Source organism: Hemitrygon akajei, chromosome 12, assembly GCF_048418815.1.
Source record: "Hemitrygon akajei chromosome 12, sHemAka1.3, whole genome shotgun sequence".
NCBI classification, from domain to species: Eukaryota; Metazoa; Chordata; class Chondrichthyes; order Myliobatiformes; family Dasyatidae; genus Hemitrygon; species Hemitrygon akajei.
In genome coordinates this window covers 98,059,703-98,076,732 of record NC_133135.1, presented here as the reverse complement: position 1 = coordinate 98,076,732, position 17,030 = coordinate 98,059,703, and the positions used below count along the sequence as shown (strand labels likewise).

The window sequence follows — 17,030 nt, the reverse complement described above, 5'->3', positions numbered from 1 at the left end:
AGGAGGTTAATTGGCAGCTTGTGCCTGTGGTGAGGAAGGCAAATGCGATGTTAGCATTCATTTCAAGAGGACTAGAATATAAGGGCAAAGATGTATTGTTGAGACTTTATAAAGCACTGTGAGACTTCACATGGAGTACTGTGAACAGTTTTGGGCCCCTATCGTAGAAAGGAGTGGGTTCAAAGGTGGTCCACAAAAATAATTCCAGGATTGAAAAACTTGTCATATGAAGAGTGTTTGATGACTCTGGGCCTATATTCACTAGAATTTAGAAGAATGAAGAGTGACCTCATTGAACCTATTGAATGGTGAAAGACCCCAATAGAGTGGATATGAAGAGGATGTTTCCTATGGTGGGAGAGTATAAGACCAGAGGACACATCCTCAGAATAGAGAGTCATCCTTTTAGAAAAAGATGAGGAGGAATTTCTTCAGCCAGAGAGTGGTGTATCTGTGGAATCCAAGTCTTTGGGTACATTTAAGGCAGAGGTTGATAGATTCTTAATTGGTCAGGGCATGAAGGGATATGGGGAGAAGGCAGCAGGAGATTGGGGCTGAGGGGAAAATTGGATCAGGCATGATGAAACGGCAGAGGAGACTTGATGGGTCAAATGGCCTAATTCTGCTCCTATATCTTATGGTCTTATGATGTTATAATCAAAAACATGGATACGTCCCAGGTCGCTGGCGATGACACTAGTGTGGAATAGTTAACCCCTCCACGGAAGAGGACATGGAATCCTGCAGATGGCAGCAATGCATCAAACTCACGCACTGCCTTTCGCAAGAATCCGGATTCCGTTTGACAGTAACTCAACAAGTCTGCATGGGACTTCGGCACCGAGAGGGGAGGGGAGATGGGGGAAGTGGGTAGGGAACAGGAATAGGAATAACTCTTTGTGAGAACGTATAGGCTGGTGGGTCAATGACATCAATAAATCCTGAAAATTATCACAAGACTGGCCAGCAATTTTGTGTCAGATGTTTGTTGCTGAGTTTGCCATCCTCCGTACACAGCAGGCTGTGATTAAGATCTGTCTACTTTCTTATTACTTCTTACAATACCTCCACTGCCATCAACTGGCCTGAACTTAGCCCTTTTATGACACTTGCAAGTTACAGCAAAAGAATTTGCACTGTGAACTTCATGGAAATGTTCTATATCAAACACAGTAAAACTAAAACCTTTGAACATATTAAAATAATTTTGGTATGAAGGTAGCCAGGATTCAGGGATAGAGGAGTGGTGATGGGATGGTATCTTGGCTCTGGTGGGGGGGGGGGGTGGTATCTTGCCTCTGGCAATGGTGTCATGGTTATCTGACAGACTCCAGAGGAGGAGTTACAAAAATTGCCTGCTGTGCATGATTTGTGTTGTCAGTATTTAGTACAACTCCAAAAATAAAGCCAGTAATTCACATAATGCAGCTAGAAATAATTAGATTCCAATTGACCAAACATGCACACTACATTTTTGGGAAGTCTGGATAACCTCAGTAAAACCCATTCAGATGCAAGCAGGTTATCAAATCAGGTTTTTTTCCATGTCCACGGCCCTGTTACATAAACTGGGGTTTAAAAGGATCTGAGGGACAAATTTTTCACACAGAAGGGTGATGGGCACATGGAATGAGCTACCAGAGCAAGTGGTAGGGGCGAATACAATTGTAATGTTTGGACAGGTACATGGATAATAAATGCTTAGAGGGATATGGACCAAGCACGGACAAAGGGGACTAGCTTAGACTAACTAGAAGCATGGACAAGATGGGCCAAAGGGCCTGTTTCTGTGCTATATTCCTCTATGACACTGTGACAGTACAGCAGCAGAAAAGGCTCTTCAGCCCACCATGAAAAGGGAAAGAGGAACTTGGGATCCAAGTCCAGAGATCCCTCAAAGTTTCTGCAAAGTTTATAGGATGGTTAAAGCGTATGGTGTACTGGTCTTCATTAGTCAGGGAACTGAGTTCAAGAGCTGCAAGATAAGGTACCAGCTCTATAAAGCTCTAGTTAGACCATTATTATGTTCAGTTCTGTTTGTTTCATTTTCGGAAGGATGTGGAAGCTTTAGAGAGGGTGCAGAGATTAACCAGGATGTTGCCTGGATTAGAGGCCGTGTTTTATGAGCAAAAGTTGAGTGAGCCAGGGTTCTTCTCTTTGGAGTGACAGAGGATGAGAGGTGACCTGATAGAGATGTATAAGATTATGAGAGGCATAGCTTATGAGTGGATAGCCAGCACCTTATGTCCAGGGTGTCAATGACCAAATACGTAGGGCATACATTAAAGATGAGTGTTGAAAAGTTTAGGGGGAGATTTCAGAGATAGTTTTGTTTACACAGAGTGCTGTGTTCCTGGAACACACTGACTGCCAGGACTGGTGGTAATGACTAATATAGTAGGGACACTGGAAAGACTTTTGATAAACACTTGGATGTAAGGAAAACAGTGTGTTATGGGCTGTGTGGAAGGGAGGGGTTAGATTGATTGAGGAGCAGGTCTATAAAGGTCAGCACATCATAGGCCAAGGGGCCTGCACCGTGCTGTACTGTTCTATGCCTGTGCCAATTCAAACTAATCCCATCTGCCTGCATGCGGTCTTTGTCCCTCTGACTACTATCTGTACGTCTGTCTGTCTAATTGACTTCTATTTGTCAAAAGCAGACATCTGGGTTGGCAGAAGCTGAGGGGACAGAAGTTTACAAAAAGATGAGGCACAGATGGGATAGACAACTATAATCTTTTTCCCCAGGGTAGAAATGTCAAGTACCAGAAGTCATGCATCTAAGGTGAGAGGGGGAAAAGTTTACAGGGAAAATGCAGAGGCACAGAGAGTGCTGGCTGCCAGGGGTGCTGGTGGCATTGGAAAAGCTGTTGTATAGATACATGAATACCCAGAGAACAGAGATAAGGATTATGTACAGTACAGGCAGCAGGAAGTTGATTACTTTGTCATGTTCATCTCCTCTTACCTTCCGTAGTAAAATGCTGTCACTTACCAAATGAGAAAGGTGGGAGATTAATTTGTGCAGTTGACTTTGAGTATTTAGCGTTGGATATACTCCAACACAAAACACCCCCCAGAAAACTCGGTGAGAAGCCATTGTTACAATCAGAATATTCATCCCCTTAAACAACAGGATAAATGGGAATTTCCTTGGTTCTTCTGGTTCAATATTTTACATCTACTCCTGCACTCCACTACCCAAACCCCCATCAACACCAAACTCTGCCCAAAGTCAGCTCCTGCATCACAAGTGCCTGCACCAAATATCCTTTTCTGACTGTAGAAAGCTCTGTGATGGTCAGAGCTGGACATAAAGGGCATTATAAGTAGCAGATCCTTGCTGCTCACTCGCTGCCCACAATAGAGAAAGAACTCGCTTGGTAGTAAGAGAAAGATTAACTGGCACCTTCCACAACCTCCCTCCCAATCCCCCCAAGACACTGGACTGCCAATTATTCAGTAGGAATCTTCCCAGCTACATTATCTGTTGTAGTAAAGACAAGGAGAATAGAAACAAAGGGCAGAACAATCACCCTTCAATACTGCTCCCACTTTCAATGCAATCATGGCTGATGGATTTCAATATTGTACCTTATCTCAACATCCTAATTCCCTTTATGGCTAGAAATATACCTACTTCCTTCCTAAATATATTCAGCTATGTGGTGTCTACTTCCTACAGCAGGAGAAAATTCCAAAGGTTTCCTTCTTCCCATGTGATGGAAACCCTCCCCAGTCCATTCCTAAGTGCCTCACCCTATATGCTAAGATACTGGTCTCGGTTTCTAAACCTCCATCCAGGTAAGGCGTCAATTTGTCCTGCCTTGTCAAAGGTGTGCATGTGCTTTTGGCTTGGAGATTTTTTTTTAAATGACAAGGAGGAATGCAGGAGTGAGATAGAGGGGTTGCCTGATTGAATGGTATCACAACAACCACCTCACACTGAGCATTAGTAAGCCCAAAAGTCTGATTGTAGATCTCAGGAAGGAGAAGTCAGGAGAACACATGCAACTTCTCCTTGGGGGGGTGGGGGGTTAGCATGGAAAGGGTGAGCAGCAGCAAAGTTCCTGGGCATCAACATCTCACATCATCTCTCCTGGGCCCAATACATTAATGAAATCATGAAGAAGGCATGTCAGAGGCTCTACTGCACTAGAAGTTTGAGGAAATTCAATACGTTATCAAAGGCCCTTGCAGATTTCTTCAGCTATGCAGTGGGAAAGCATTTGGATAGTTGGCAACACAACTTGGTATGGAGGTTCTAACTCACAGGATGACAAAACTCCAGAGGATGTAGACACAAGTCTTTCTATCAAGGGCACAACCTTTCCTACCCTCGAAAAGGTATTGTCCATTACTATATACCATTGGTTGGCATCCATCTGTCTCAATGGACAATGGATGATGATCACCTTCACAAGCCTAGGTGGAAGGTATGGAGATCCTGAGATGCCCTGTCGCCAAGATCCCCCTCTCGGCCTCACCATTGTAGTCCAAAGAATAGCTTATGAAACAATACGATTGGCACCAGCTTGGCTGCAGGAGTTCAGTGCCATCCAGCTCTTAGGGGCTCTGGATTTTCTGTCCGGATTTACTCCCGTAGCCTTCATCTCTCGCAAGGCTGCCCACAAGGCAGTGAGGCTATTTACCCATAGCTGGGGATCTGGTTCACGAGCACCAGGGTGTGCTAACACATCAGTGGGTCTGCGTGCTACATGTGCAGGGGCCAGACCTCCTCCCCGTCCTCTGTAGTTCCAGCCCGAGTCTGAAAGGAGTTCAGTTTCTGTGTCGCCAGTGAGGAGGCATGACATGAGGCTTGCTGTTGGAGAGGCTACATACTGGCAGGGAGAGACTTACACATTCAGCTCTCCTTTTCGTGAAACTGCTAGCCAGCGGTGGAAGCTGAAAGTGAGAGTGACAAGCACTACCCACCACACTAGACCCGCCACAACAACCATTTTGACTATTATACACCATCTGGGATAATACTTCTTCTTGCAACCTGCCATTAGGTAGGAAGTGTAGAAGCCTGAAGACCCACCCTCAGTGATACAGAACAGCTTCTTCCCCTCTGCAATCTGATTTCTGATTAATTGATCCATGAACACTACCTTGATATTTTTCTTGCACTATTTATTTTTGTAGTTTATAATAATGTTTATATTTTTGCACCGTTCTGCTGCCTCAAAACAGCGGATCTCATATCAGACAGGTCAGTAATAAATATAATTTTAAGAGTGCCTGAATTTACCAGCGTCGTTAAGAGGGTTCAAGTCAGGCCAGTTGATCGCAGTGAAGTTTGCAAAGTAATAATTATACAGACCTTAATCGCAGAAGAGTTTGACAGTTAATCAGAAGACAGCACTTCCGACAAAACTGCACTTAGGCAACGGGGAGGAGGGCCGCGATCGGCAGGCGATCACTTAAACGACAGCTATGCTAATAAGTCAGGTTCTGAGGGACAGGAAACCCAAATGAATTCCCCCATCCGTGATCCGAGTGCATTTGATTTATAACACCGCAATCCTCTTATCTATTTCCACGAAATCAGTTGCATTACTGAACGAGAGTTACACGCTGCGGATTTAAACCGCAACGGATTATTTTAAATAAACTCAAGTGCTCAGGATATTCTGCCAGTGCTAGGAATTGTTGTTCAAAACTGAAGTTTCAAATTAAAAATAACACCGTGCGAATGCTTCCGGCCCAAACTTGGGGAGGGAGGGTGATGTTTCACAAACAATGCACGCTTCACATGATGTTGTGCAACTAATATTTGGGACTAATTTAATTCCGGGCCAAATGTGAGAAGTAACAGGGTTCTGCAAAGACTGTCTTCACCTTTGCAACAGGGGAAAAGGAAAATCACCGCACTTTCTGACCCCGGAGTGGGACGAGTTCAGCTTTTCTTGCTTTTGCCCAGATGCTAATCTACGTGTTCTATTTCAGCATCTTGTGCAATATAACAAGGGCCCTTTGGTCGCAGAAATTTCTACGAATCGGAAGCACAGCGGAGGGGAGGGGAGGGGAAGGAAGCTGGAGGGGGATGGGGGGATGAGGGGAACAGAGAAACCGCAGCCAGGAGGGGAGGTACTAGCAACTCCCAGAGTCTAACCACCACCAATGATCGCAGCACGAGGGCTGGCCCGACACAGCATCACATCCTGGCATCACCTGGGCAGAACCCCGGACTGTATGTTATAAATGCAACTGCCAGGACCGTTTGCACGGCAGCCGAATGAAAAGCTGCAAGGGTGAATTGAAGAGTGAACAGTTCCTGCAAGTTTAAAGGTACAGTCGTCACGGGCAACTACTGGGATCAGTGGCTCTCTTTCTCCCCCCCCCCCCCCCCATCTCAGGGGAGCAGACAGCAGCTGAACAACCTGAGCCTCTCTGCAGGAGTTACTAGCTCCTACTTTGCCTGTTTTATCGATGCCTTTATTTTGGGTCGGCGCTTTTACCGGTTAAAAAGCCCATGTACTTGTAATAATTGGGAATTTTGTTTTGTAGTATTTTTGGTGAAAGATGCGGATCTCTCGATGTGTCCTGTTTCTGGTAAAAAAAATCGGTAATAGCAAGCCGACGATATGGCGGAATCAACATGTAGGTTGATGTTCAGTCCAAATAGACGTTAGGGATCTTGTGAAAATCGGTCGCTTGGTGGCGGGGGGAGGCATGCATGATTTGCATGGCAGGGTGTGATCCAGGAATTTAATTTGCGGGTTTGATCAAGAGTGCGGCCAGGAAAATGATTGCGGGATTGATCAGGGTGAAGCCAGAAATGAGTCGCGTCCGGTGTAGATGGGTCGGGGTGGACTGCATGCTTGGGTTGCTGGGGGTGCATGTACGGCGCTGGTCCCCCGAGCCGGTGCCGTGCAGGACTGACCGCAGCCTCGCACAGCGGAGCCGGCCGGCAGCCGGCCCCCTCCCCCTCAGTTTCTTTGTTGGCCGGCCGGCGTGCGCCCTCCTGCCCCCACCCCCGGAGGGAGGCTCACCAGTCTGCCTTCTTTCCCCTGCAGACCTACAAGATGGCCACTTCAGCCAGTGCCAGCCTCAACAAGATGGTCAAGAAGAACTACATGGAGCTGCCACAGGACGGCAAAGTGCAGGCCATGTACATCTGGATCGACGGCACGGGAGAAGCGGTACGCTGCAAGACCAGAACCCTGGATCAGGAGCCCAAGACCATTGCTGGTAGGTCCAATCCCTCTCCCCAGATACGCCGGCCAGTAGCCCCCCAGGTAGGAGACACACACACACACACTCACCATTATCTTGAATCCATTCCATACCCCTGTTCGTTGAACTGCCCCCACAGTTGGTAGATATGTGTGTTTTGGGTCCTGCTCGAGCTGCCTGCTTGCATTTGCCTCATTTCTCGCCCTCCTGTGCCTCTGCTCAGCTTGCTGGTCTCTCACCCTGCGCCCGGACTTCCTCTGCTTGACCGGCCACTGTCCTCGGGAGACTCTCTGGGTATGAAGTGGTGTGCCTTCCCCGGGCCCTGGTACCGGAATATTTAACTCCTGGAATCTGGACTGCATGGCTTCCCAATTATTCCTAATGTAAACACTGGAGTGATGCTTTGGCTTGGAGCCAGTTTAAATCCAGCTGGAGCTCTGCTTTTTTTGAGAAATTTTAAAGAAAAATCGGCTGTGCTGTAATGAATGAAGCGTGTCAGCCTTGCTATGGTGACCCTTGCAATCACCACAGTAACACTGCCATTTCGCATGGTGCCAAGTGTGACATGACTCTCCAGTCCGTGCTTTTTGTGCCTTGTCTCACAGGTTCTTTAGTCCATGTCTGTGGAGTAAATGCACTGTTTCAGTGCAAGGTGTGAAATTGCAGTTATTTTTGCCTGCATCACAATTTTACTAAAATTGCATTGCAAATGTTTCTATTGCAGCAGACATGGTTGGCTATCTTCCCCTAGACTGGGCAATGTGATTGTTGCAGTTGTCTGCTTTGGAGACCCCTGGTTGAAGGCAATGGTCTGTCTCAAAAAGTTCACTATGGAGTTTTAATTATTTGCACGTAAGATAGGTAAATATGACATGGGGTAGGGAGGTGGTTGGTGGGGGATGAAACCATTTAGAGCAATTTTCCACTGCTATGGACTTCATACGCTTCAAACGCATAATACTTGTGCTCACGCTGCCTCCAGGCTCCTTCACATGATGTACTGAGACAGTGTGAGTTGCTGTTCATGAGTTTGCTTTGTTGTCTGAATGGTCCTTTCTTTTGAGCTGGAAAACTTTGTCTTTTGCATCACGTTTGCTTTCTGTAACACTTTTGTCCCTTTTCAGATCTGCCGGAGTGGAACTTCGACGGCTCCAGTACCTATCAGTCGGAGGGATCCAATAGCGACATGTACCTGATTCCGTCTGCCATATTCCGGGACCCCTTCCGTCGGGATCCAAACAAGCTTGTGCTGTGCGAAGTCCTCAAGTACAACAGGAAGCCAGCAGGTATGGAAGGCGTAGCGAGTTGCAAGGCCACTCGGACTATCTTCCATTTTGCTGGTGCCGCCCAATTATCTCTCGCCCTGAAGCCCTGCTCGTTCTGAGTCTGTTAATCCAGGCATAGATTTTATGCTCTCACTTGTTTGCTAATTGTAAATGAAAGGAAGTGACATTGGGTTAGAGGTACTCGATAGTGGATGAGGACAAGTTCTTATTGACCACTCTTCTCACTCTCAGCTGCACTCAACTACTGATGTACTTTTCGTGGAACCAACCTTCCTAAGCTGTCATTCATAACATAATGTCCTTCAGGCTCGGACCTTCATTCCCTTTCTATAAAGGCTAAGACATTCCCTGATCCCCTGAATCCATTCTGCCCCATTAATGCCCCCTCAAGGCTTTGGGATCCACTTCTCATGTTGTTAGACCTGAATTGCCCACTCAGTTGACGCTGTTCCTGTGAAATTACTTTGGTTGAAAGTTTTACTTTGAAAGGCATAGGATTGTACTGAACCAACCAATTGAAGCAGTCTCTTCGGTCACCTTTCCTGTCGCCCTGTAAATTTTATCTCTGCATATCCTTCTCTGTTCAGTACCCTGATTAGAACATGCAGAGCATAGAATTTTAGACTGGTCAGCCCAACTTGTAGAGCTGACCACAATGCCAATTTAAACCAGATATGGTCTCCATGCTCTGCTGATGCATGTCTGTCTAAATGCCTCTTAAATGTTGCTATCATGTCTGCTTCTACCACCTTCCAAGTGCATCCAAGCCTCCTATCATTCTGTAGATTTAAAAAACACACGTTTGCCTCACTCATTTCTTTTAAACATACCCCCTCTCACCCAAAACCTATTCCTAGTACCATTTGACATTTCTGTCCTGGGGTAAACTATTCTATCTTGTGTATATCTCTTTAGTATTTATTTCTATCAGTCCTCCTGTCAGCCTCTGAATCTCCAGCAAAAGCAACCTCAGTCAGCCAGCTTCTCCCCAATCTGGGCAACGTCCTGGTGAATTTCTTCTGTCTCTGCTATAATGGGGTCAGTAGAATCAGCCACATTACATCCGTCCAGGATTTCTGTCCTTTGTCGCCCTTTGTGTTTGCCACAACTAATACTAAATAGTTTCTTTTGAGGGGAAATGTTACATAATTGATGTTACAACCTGTTGTTTCTTTCTACAGAAAGTAATCTTAGAAATTCCTGTCAAAAAATCATGTCTATGATTTCGAACCAGATCCCCTGGTTTGGGATGGAACAGGAGTATACTTTGCTGGGTACAGATGGGCACCCGTTCGGATGGCCTTCCAATGGTTTTCCTGGACCACAAGGTGTGCTATCACTTTCAATCCCGTGTTTTAGAAAAATGTTAGTGATGCTGGTAGTAAGACCTTGTATTGCCCAGCGTGTGGGAGGGCAAAATGGGATTGGGTAAATAGTGCTTATTCCGCTTGGACTCGATCAGCTGAAGGGCTTACATGACTTTCTATGCATTATTACTGTAGTGGTTAAGTTTCAGGCTGTTTCCAAGTTAGGAACATCTGATCTGTGGGCATCCCAACAAATGAACTTGTTTCCATAAATTCAAAAATGTACATGCATGCATTTGTTTATATGATGAGCAAAAAGTTTTGAGTGTTTTTTTCCATTTAGTAATTGCTATTTTCAGCCTGATGTGCTTTTCATGTCAACCATTGCAATACTGGAGAAGTGGTTACCATATTGAGTGTATTTCTGATTTATGGTGACAGTTGGTTGTAAAATAGAATCTGTTATCTGGGGACAGCCTAACAACCCAGGCATGAGAGCACATGTTGTAACTTTGGTTAGTAAAAACACAAGGAACCACTAGGTTCAGCCCTGCCTTTTGAGGAAGGAAGTACGCGATCTTTTACCAGTCAGGACTGTATGAGATGTTTATTGTAGTCTGCAGTGGTCCGACCAGTTGCTTTAAATCAGGACAAGAATAAAAGTCAAACAGGCCACTATCAGCACTACTGAAAACGGGTCCTGCAAAATTACTCCAGCCCTGTACGTCTTTAAGGGTCTCAAACTGTGGTTCTGGTGTCTAGAAGAAATTGTTCTGAACTGCAGAGCTGTGTGGTGTCGAGACATCCTGGTCAGTGAGCATCAAAGGGAAAATGCAAGTGGTTGGAATCAAACCTTGTACGGAGTAAGGTGGTTGTCAAATTATCCCGGACCCAGAACATCACATAGGAGGTTCTGATGGCCATATTGAGATCCATGAGAAGATTGGAAGTGGGGATGTTATAGCTGTTCAAAATTCTGTTCCACTCACAACTTGTCTGCACACAGCAAGACAATGTTGAAGTGTGGACTGATAATTGACCTTTGTGCCTGGTGCCAACCAACCATTTCCATCACTGAGTTCTCCATTGATATCCTGGGGTTCGACAGTGATTAGAAAGCTGGATTGGCCACAAATGAGAGACAGGTGAGTGTCTTGTGTCCTGACACCCTAAGACTGTCCAGAAGGCAAAAGCTGGGAGTGGGGTGCAGCACTCAGTTGCTCCTCACTATACGGACCATATTAATTTCCTTCACCACTTTATCAACCGTCTACAAAATGTTCTGCAGTTACATTCTTTGTTCTTGGATAGCACCTCCCAAATCTAAAGCCCCCCCCCCCCCCCACCATCGAGAAGCACAGGACAGCAAGTGAATTGAAACACCACCACCTGTGTTTCTCTCCAAAGGGCATATACCACCCTGATCTGAAAATCCTCCATCATCTCTCAGTTCAAGCCTAGAACTCTCACCTCAGCAGTACTGTGGCAACGCCTTCATCAGAAGGCTAGCAGCAGTCCAAGAATATGGCTGCACTCCAAACTCCCCAAGGGCATTTGAGGATCAGTAATAATGCTGACACTACCAATGACATCCATCTCTTTAAAAGGTTTAGCTTCTATTCCTGTTTTTTAATTGCTATCTGTCTGTCTTACAGGGCCCTACTACTGTGGAGTCGGTGCAGACAAAGCATATGGGCGTGACATTGTAGAGGCCCATTACCGAGCCTGCCTCTATGCTGGAATTAACATCTCTGGAACAAACGCTGAGGTTATGGCTTCACAGGTAAGATGAGATGTGGTTGGTAATCATTCCTTAATGAACTGATAAAGGAAGGTGCTTTGTGGAGATATCAGAGTGCTAATGGTTTTGAAGAGGTGTGGAAAGAATCAGTGTAGTCAATTGTATTAAAATTATGTTTTCAACTTTTTTTGTTTAGTTTGCTAAATTGTAGCATTATGTTTCCCACTCGGATGACGTTCTAGGAATGGATCTGTGGTAAGTGGACAGAAAATGAACAGGCAGCAACAGGGAGAGAACTTGAACAGGCAGAGGTTGCAAGAGGCCATAGTTCAGCACATGCCTACGTGGATTTGTGAATTCAAACATTGATTTTCGGACGACATTAGTATTATTTTGCCGGAGTGTTCTGTTGTTACGATGTACTGAGCTGCCACCAACATTGCTCAAGGACTGAAAGGAAGGTGGCGTTCTGAAGCGGGGCAAAATTTAGAACTGATTTCTGAGTGATTGGGTTACTTTAGTGAAGTTGCCGTTGACGATCATGGTGCCAGTATGCTCAGGGATACAAGCCACGATGCAGGAAGTTTAGAGATGCACAGTTTTTAAATCTGATGCAGGGTGTTGACCCAAAATGTCAGCAATTACTTTCCCGCTTACTGAGTTGCTGCAGTAATTTTAGTGTTACAGTACTTGTAAATGCCATTGATAGATTTTGGGGTGTGATTGGCTGGGTTTGCCCATGTAGAAATACGAAGTTTCCATCTCGCAGGGAAGGAGATGAACTGACAAATGCATGAGTTCTAATCCTAAGGGAAGGTTTGACAATGCTTCTTCCGCACTGCTTGGAATTTTATGGTTGTCCCTGGTGCAGGACTTAAACCATATGATTGGGGAAATGCTGTTGGGAGAGAGTTCTATTTAGATGCAATGATGAGAGTTAACCGATATTTTTCCTAGTGTGACGGGGTGGGGGGGGGGGGGGTGTCTACAACTTGAAAGGGGACCATGCAAGCAGTAGTGCTTCCCTGCACTGGCTAGCCTTCTGTTGATGGGTTTGGGTGGTGCTATTAGAGTAACCCGGTGAGTGCAGCTGGTGGAAGGAAGGAGGGTGTATGCCAGGGATTATTAGGGTGCCAAATCAAGTGACCTGCTTGCATGGTGAGATTTCGAGTTGTTGGAGCTGTGTTCACCCAGACATTTGTACCACACTCCTGATTTGTACCATGGGATCTCACTGGACACAGGATCCCCAGCCTCTGATCTGCTGTGGCCAGGGTATTTGTGTGGCTGGTTCAGTGGAGTCAGATGCATTAGTGTTTTGTCGGGGGTTTCATTAAAACAGTAAATGAGACTGAGGTGCAAAAACACAATGAATTAACTGTTTTCCTTCCCTGAGAAATGCTTGTGCTCACTCTGTCTCTACCCTTCAGATTTTACCTCTACAAGGTCACCCCCAGTCTCTTACATTCCAAGGAATGAGAAACATAGAAAACCTACAGCACAACACAGGCCCTTCTGCCCAAAAAACTGTGCCGAACATGTCCCTACCTTAGAACTACCTAGGCTTACTCATAGCCCTCCACTATTCTAAGCTCCATGTCTCTTAAAAGACCCTATTGCTTCCACCTCCATCACCGCTGGTGGCAGCCCATTCCACGCACGTTTGTTTCTCTGCGTAAAAAAAACACTTACCCCTAACATCTCCTCTGTACCTAATTACAAGCACCTTAAAACTGCCCTCTCGTGCTAGCCATTTCAGCCCTGGGAAGAAGCCTCAAATTTACTACCCCATCCCTCCACTTCCTCATCCAGGTCATTTATAAAAATCACAAAGAGTAGGGGTCCCAGAACAGATCCCTGAGGCACACCACTGGTCACTGACCTCCATGCAGAATATTGCCCATCTGCAACCACTCTTTGCCTTCTGTGGGCAAGCCAGTTCTGGATCCACAAAGCAATGTCCCCTTGGATCCCATGCCTCCTTACTTTCTCAATAAGCCTTGCATGGGGTATCTTATCAACTGCCTTGCTGAGATCCATACACACTACATCTACGACTCTACCTTCATCAATGTGTTTGGTCACATCCTCAAAAAAAATTCAATCAGGCTCGTAAGGCACAACCATGCTGACTAATCACTGGACTCACTGGTCTATAATTTCCTGGGCTATCCCTACCTGCCCAACCTCACTATATAACTCGGGCCTGTGAGAGCATTGTTGTAAATCTCTACATTTCTTTTCCATTTTAATGAGTGAAGTGTTACTGATGTCTTGGTCATCAAGACCACCCTAAATGTGCACCATCATTGGGTCTTTGTCCTGAGTGACTGCAACTCGGAAATCAAAGTTGTAATGGGGTCCTCGATAATGTGTGCATTGCTAGGAATATGGATGAACCATCTCTAAAACAATATCTTGACAATAAAGTTGGAACTTTGTAGTTGCTACAATGCAGCACTGGGCACTGAATTCTTGCTTTCGAACTAATCTATACACCTTGACTTTATTACAGTGGGAGTACCAAGTTGGGCCCTGTGAAGGCATTGACATGGGTGACCACTTGTGGATGTCACGATTCATTCTGCACAGGGTGTGTGAGGATTTTGGCATCATTGCCAGCTTTGACCCAAAGCCCATACCTGGTAACTGGAATGGTGCTGGCTGCCACACCAACTTCAGCACCAAGACGATGCGGGAAGAAGGCGGGTTGAAGTGAGTATTACACCATGGGGCTGAGTGGCTGAAGCAGAAATGGGGGAACCCTTCACATTCTAACCTTGCTGTACTCAAGTGAGGTGGGGGGGGGAGGTTATGGTGAGATTACTTTTACCCAACTGGTGCGTCCTTACTGGTACGAAAATATGAATTATCTCCTTTGATGGTAGGTTGGTGTTGCAAGTTCAGTCTCAATTGAAGGAAGATTCAATTCAAAACTCAGTGCAATTCATTATCATAGGCAAAAGTCCATGGAGGCAATAAAACTTAGCAGCGTCATCAGACACCAAGCATTAGATAAGCAGCATTCACATGAAAATAAATTTAAACATTGTGTTTACACTAAGGACTACAATTGGAACAAAGCACCAGTCTGTTTTGGTGCAAAGTGGACATACTGTTGCTAAGCTCCCTTGATTGGGGCTTCAAGAATCAAAGGGAAGTAGGATTTTATTAATTTAGAGATACAGCAAGGAACTTCTGGCCACCAGCGACCTACCATTTTAACTCTGACCTAATCCCAGCCCCACTTTCCACTCACTGGTACGTTGTTGGACTGTGAGAGGAAGCTAGAGGAGGAAACTGGTGTATTCCACATGTGGGATTAAACTCCAAACTGCAGAACACCCTGAGCTGTAATAGTGCCACACTAACCTCTATGCTATTGTGTTTCTGAGCCTGGAGATGTGGATCTACCAGCTTCTGTACCTCCTGTTTATGTTGGTAGCTGTAAAAAAATGGTATCAGCCAGATGGTGAGGATCTTTGGATATTGCTTTGATGCAGTGCCTCCTGGGGAGGGTCACGACTATGATTTATTGGGTTATGTCTACTGCTCTCTGCAGCTTCTTGTGCTCCTGTACATTCAAGTTGGCACACAGCAGTAAAACTATTCTTTCCTTTAGATTCATTGAGGAATGCATTGAAAAACTCGGCAAGAGGCATCAGTACCACATCCGTGCCTATGATCCCAAGGGAGGGTTGGACAATGCCAGGCGTCTGACGGGCTACCACGAAACTTCCAATATTAACGAGTTCTCGGCTGGAGTTGCCAACAGGGGAGCCAGCATCCGCATACCTCGTTCTGTTGGCCAAGACAAGAAAGGTTACTTTGAAGACCGCCGTCCGTCTGCCAATTGTGACCCCTATGCAGTCACTGAAGCATTGGTCCGTACATGCCTATTGAATGAAACTGGTGATGTGCCTGTTGAGTACAAGAACTAAAGCAGAATGGACCTGGCATCTGTGGCATTGAATTCCTCAGAACTCTCCTATACTGTCCAGGTGCTGAGGGGAAGGGGAGGGAGGTGTTGGTTTGATTTAAATTTCTGAACATCATTTTTTCTGTATCTATCTGGAAGGCAAGGATCGTATGTGGACAAGATATCAAAGCTGTTTATCTTGAACAGTTGAAGATAGATCTTTGAGTTGACTGGTCAACTTCACATGGACAATAACCTGTAATTTAATACAGTCAACTTTGATATTAAAGCAGGGCTTTTTTATTATAATACAACATTAATATTTTTTGGTTGAGTGACACTTTCTCTACTAAAAGAAAGTCTCTTGGATCTATACTGATCCACAGTAATACTAATACTCTAGGGTGCACAGTTTTACTAAGTTTTAATGATAGTTGGCATTTTCTTCAGATAAATTTTCTGCAGTGCATGAAGAGGTTCTACAAAATGGCTGGCTGGTGGCTGTTAAATTATGATAACCAATTCCATTAGTGCTCTGGGAGGAAGAAGTATCTGTACAGTAACAACCTGGTACAGTCTGGCCAGATAATATAACGGTATTGCAGAAAGTTCTGGAGCATTCTTAGTGATGCCTTGCATTTAATGACTTCACTTGTCCTGAGGATGATTCCTTCAAATATCAAATGTGCTTGGCTATTCTCCGGATGAGGAGAAGGGGAGATTTGTGGATGGGGTATTGTTTAACAAATATTTGTAAAGTTGGGCTGTGACACTAATTGTGCATTCTATTTTTCAAAGGAAGGAATTAATGTTGGTAACCAATATGTGATTGTCCATTGTGAGTTGTTCGACTTTTTCTAGATAATATTAAGACATTATAGGGAAAAGTTCAGTTGTAAAAAATTATTTCCAAGTTTTTCTGTAATCCCTGTGAGTTATATGTACAGGGAATAATTCCCAGTTCTACATTTTTGTCAGTTTCTGAAGCATGCTGTAAGCATTGATGTCTTTTTAACGGTATTTTAATGGTACAGATTTGTTTCAGGGTTCAACTTTGCTGTAGATTTTTTAATTGAACTTTTTTAAATTGCTATCTCAGTCTTGTATTTTGAATTGTCATTGCTAAAATTGAGTAAAGTGGATTTTAATCACGTCATGTCTGAATCAAATCTGCAAAGTGAGTCTTATGTTGATTGTGCCCCACACTGAGCCTGGACACATGTAAGAAAGAGGCTGTGTTAGTGTATTTGCTTCATGCCTGCTTACTGTCCAACACAGGCCTCAAGTAATTTACACTTGAATGCTGACTGGGTGCTTTAAGTGTCTTTGTCACTTTTGCTGGTACTGTCTTCTCAAAACAACGTTGGTCTACGTGGGACGCGTGCTCAGTGTTAGCCCTCACGCTTTGGCTGAGGCCACCTCTGGGGCTTTAGAGGGTGTTTTCTCTCACAAATGCACCTCGTCCTATCAGCACCTGCTGTTCTTCCCTCAAACTTGCAGCTGTGTTGCAGTGCAACACATGGAGATGTAAAAGATCGCATTATCCCTGATATTTTCTTTCAACCCCCCCCCCCCCCCCCCAAGGAGCTGTT

At 45.0% G+C, this 17,030-nt stretch overlaps 1 protein-coding gene across 2 annotated transcripts; it reads left to right on the top strand.

Annotated features, from left to right (window-relative positions):
* Positions 1–6,140: 6,140 nt before the first annotated feature.
* LOC140737313 (glutamine synthetase, mitochondrial) lies at positions 6,141–16,589 on the top strand. Of its 2 annotated transcripts, XM_073063742.1 has the most exons (8): positions 6,158–6,297; positions 6,517–6,609; positions 7,026–7,200; positions 8,310–8,471; positions 9,653–9,799; positions 11,434–11,561; positions 14,035–14,234; positions 15,142–16,589. In XM_073063742.1, exons 2-8 carry the CDS (start codon positions 6,532–6,534, stop codon positions 15,458–15,460), a joined length of 1,209 nt encoding a protein of 402 aa, XP_072919843.1. In that variant the 5' UTR covers positions 6,158–6,297; positions 6,517–6,531; the 3' UTR covers positions 15,461–16,589. The 2 variants fall into 2 exon arrangements, with proteins under 2 accessions (XP_072919844.1, XP_072919843.1); XM_073063743.1 differs by lacking the exon at positions 6,517–6,609 and having other exon boundaries at positions 6,141–6,297.
* Positions 16,590–17,030: the final 441 nt, after the last annotated feature.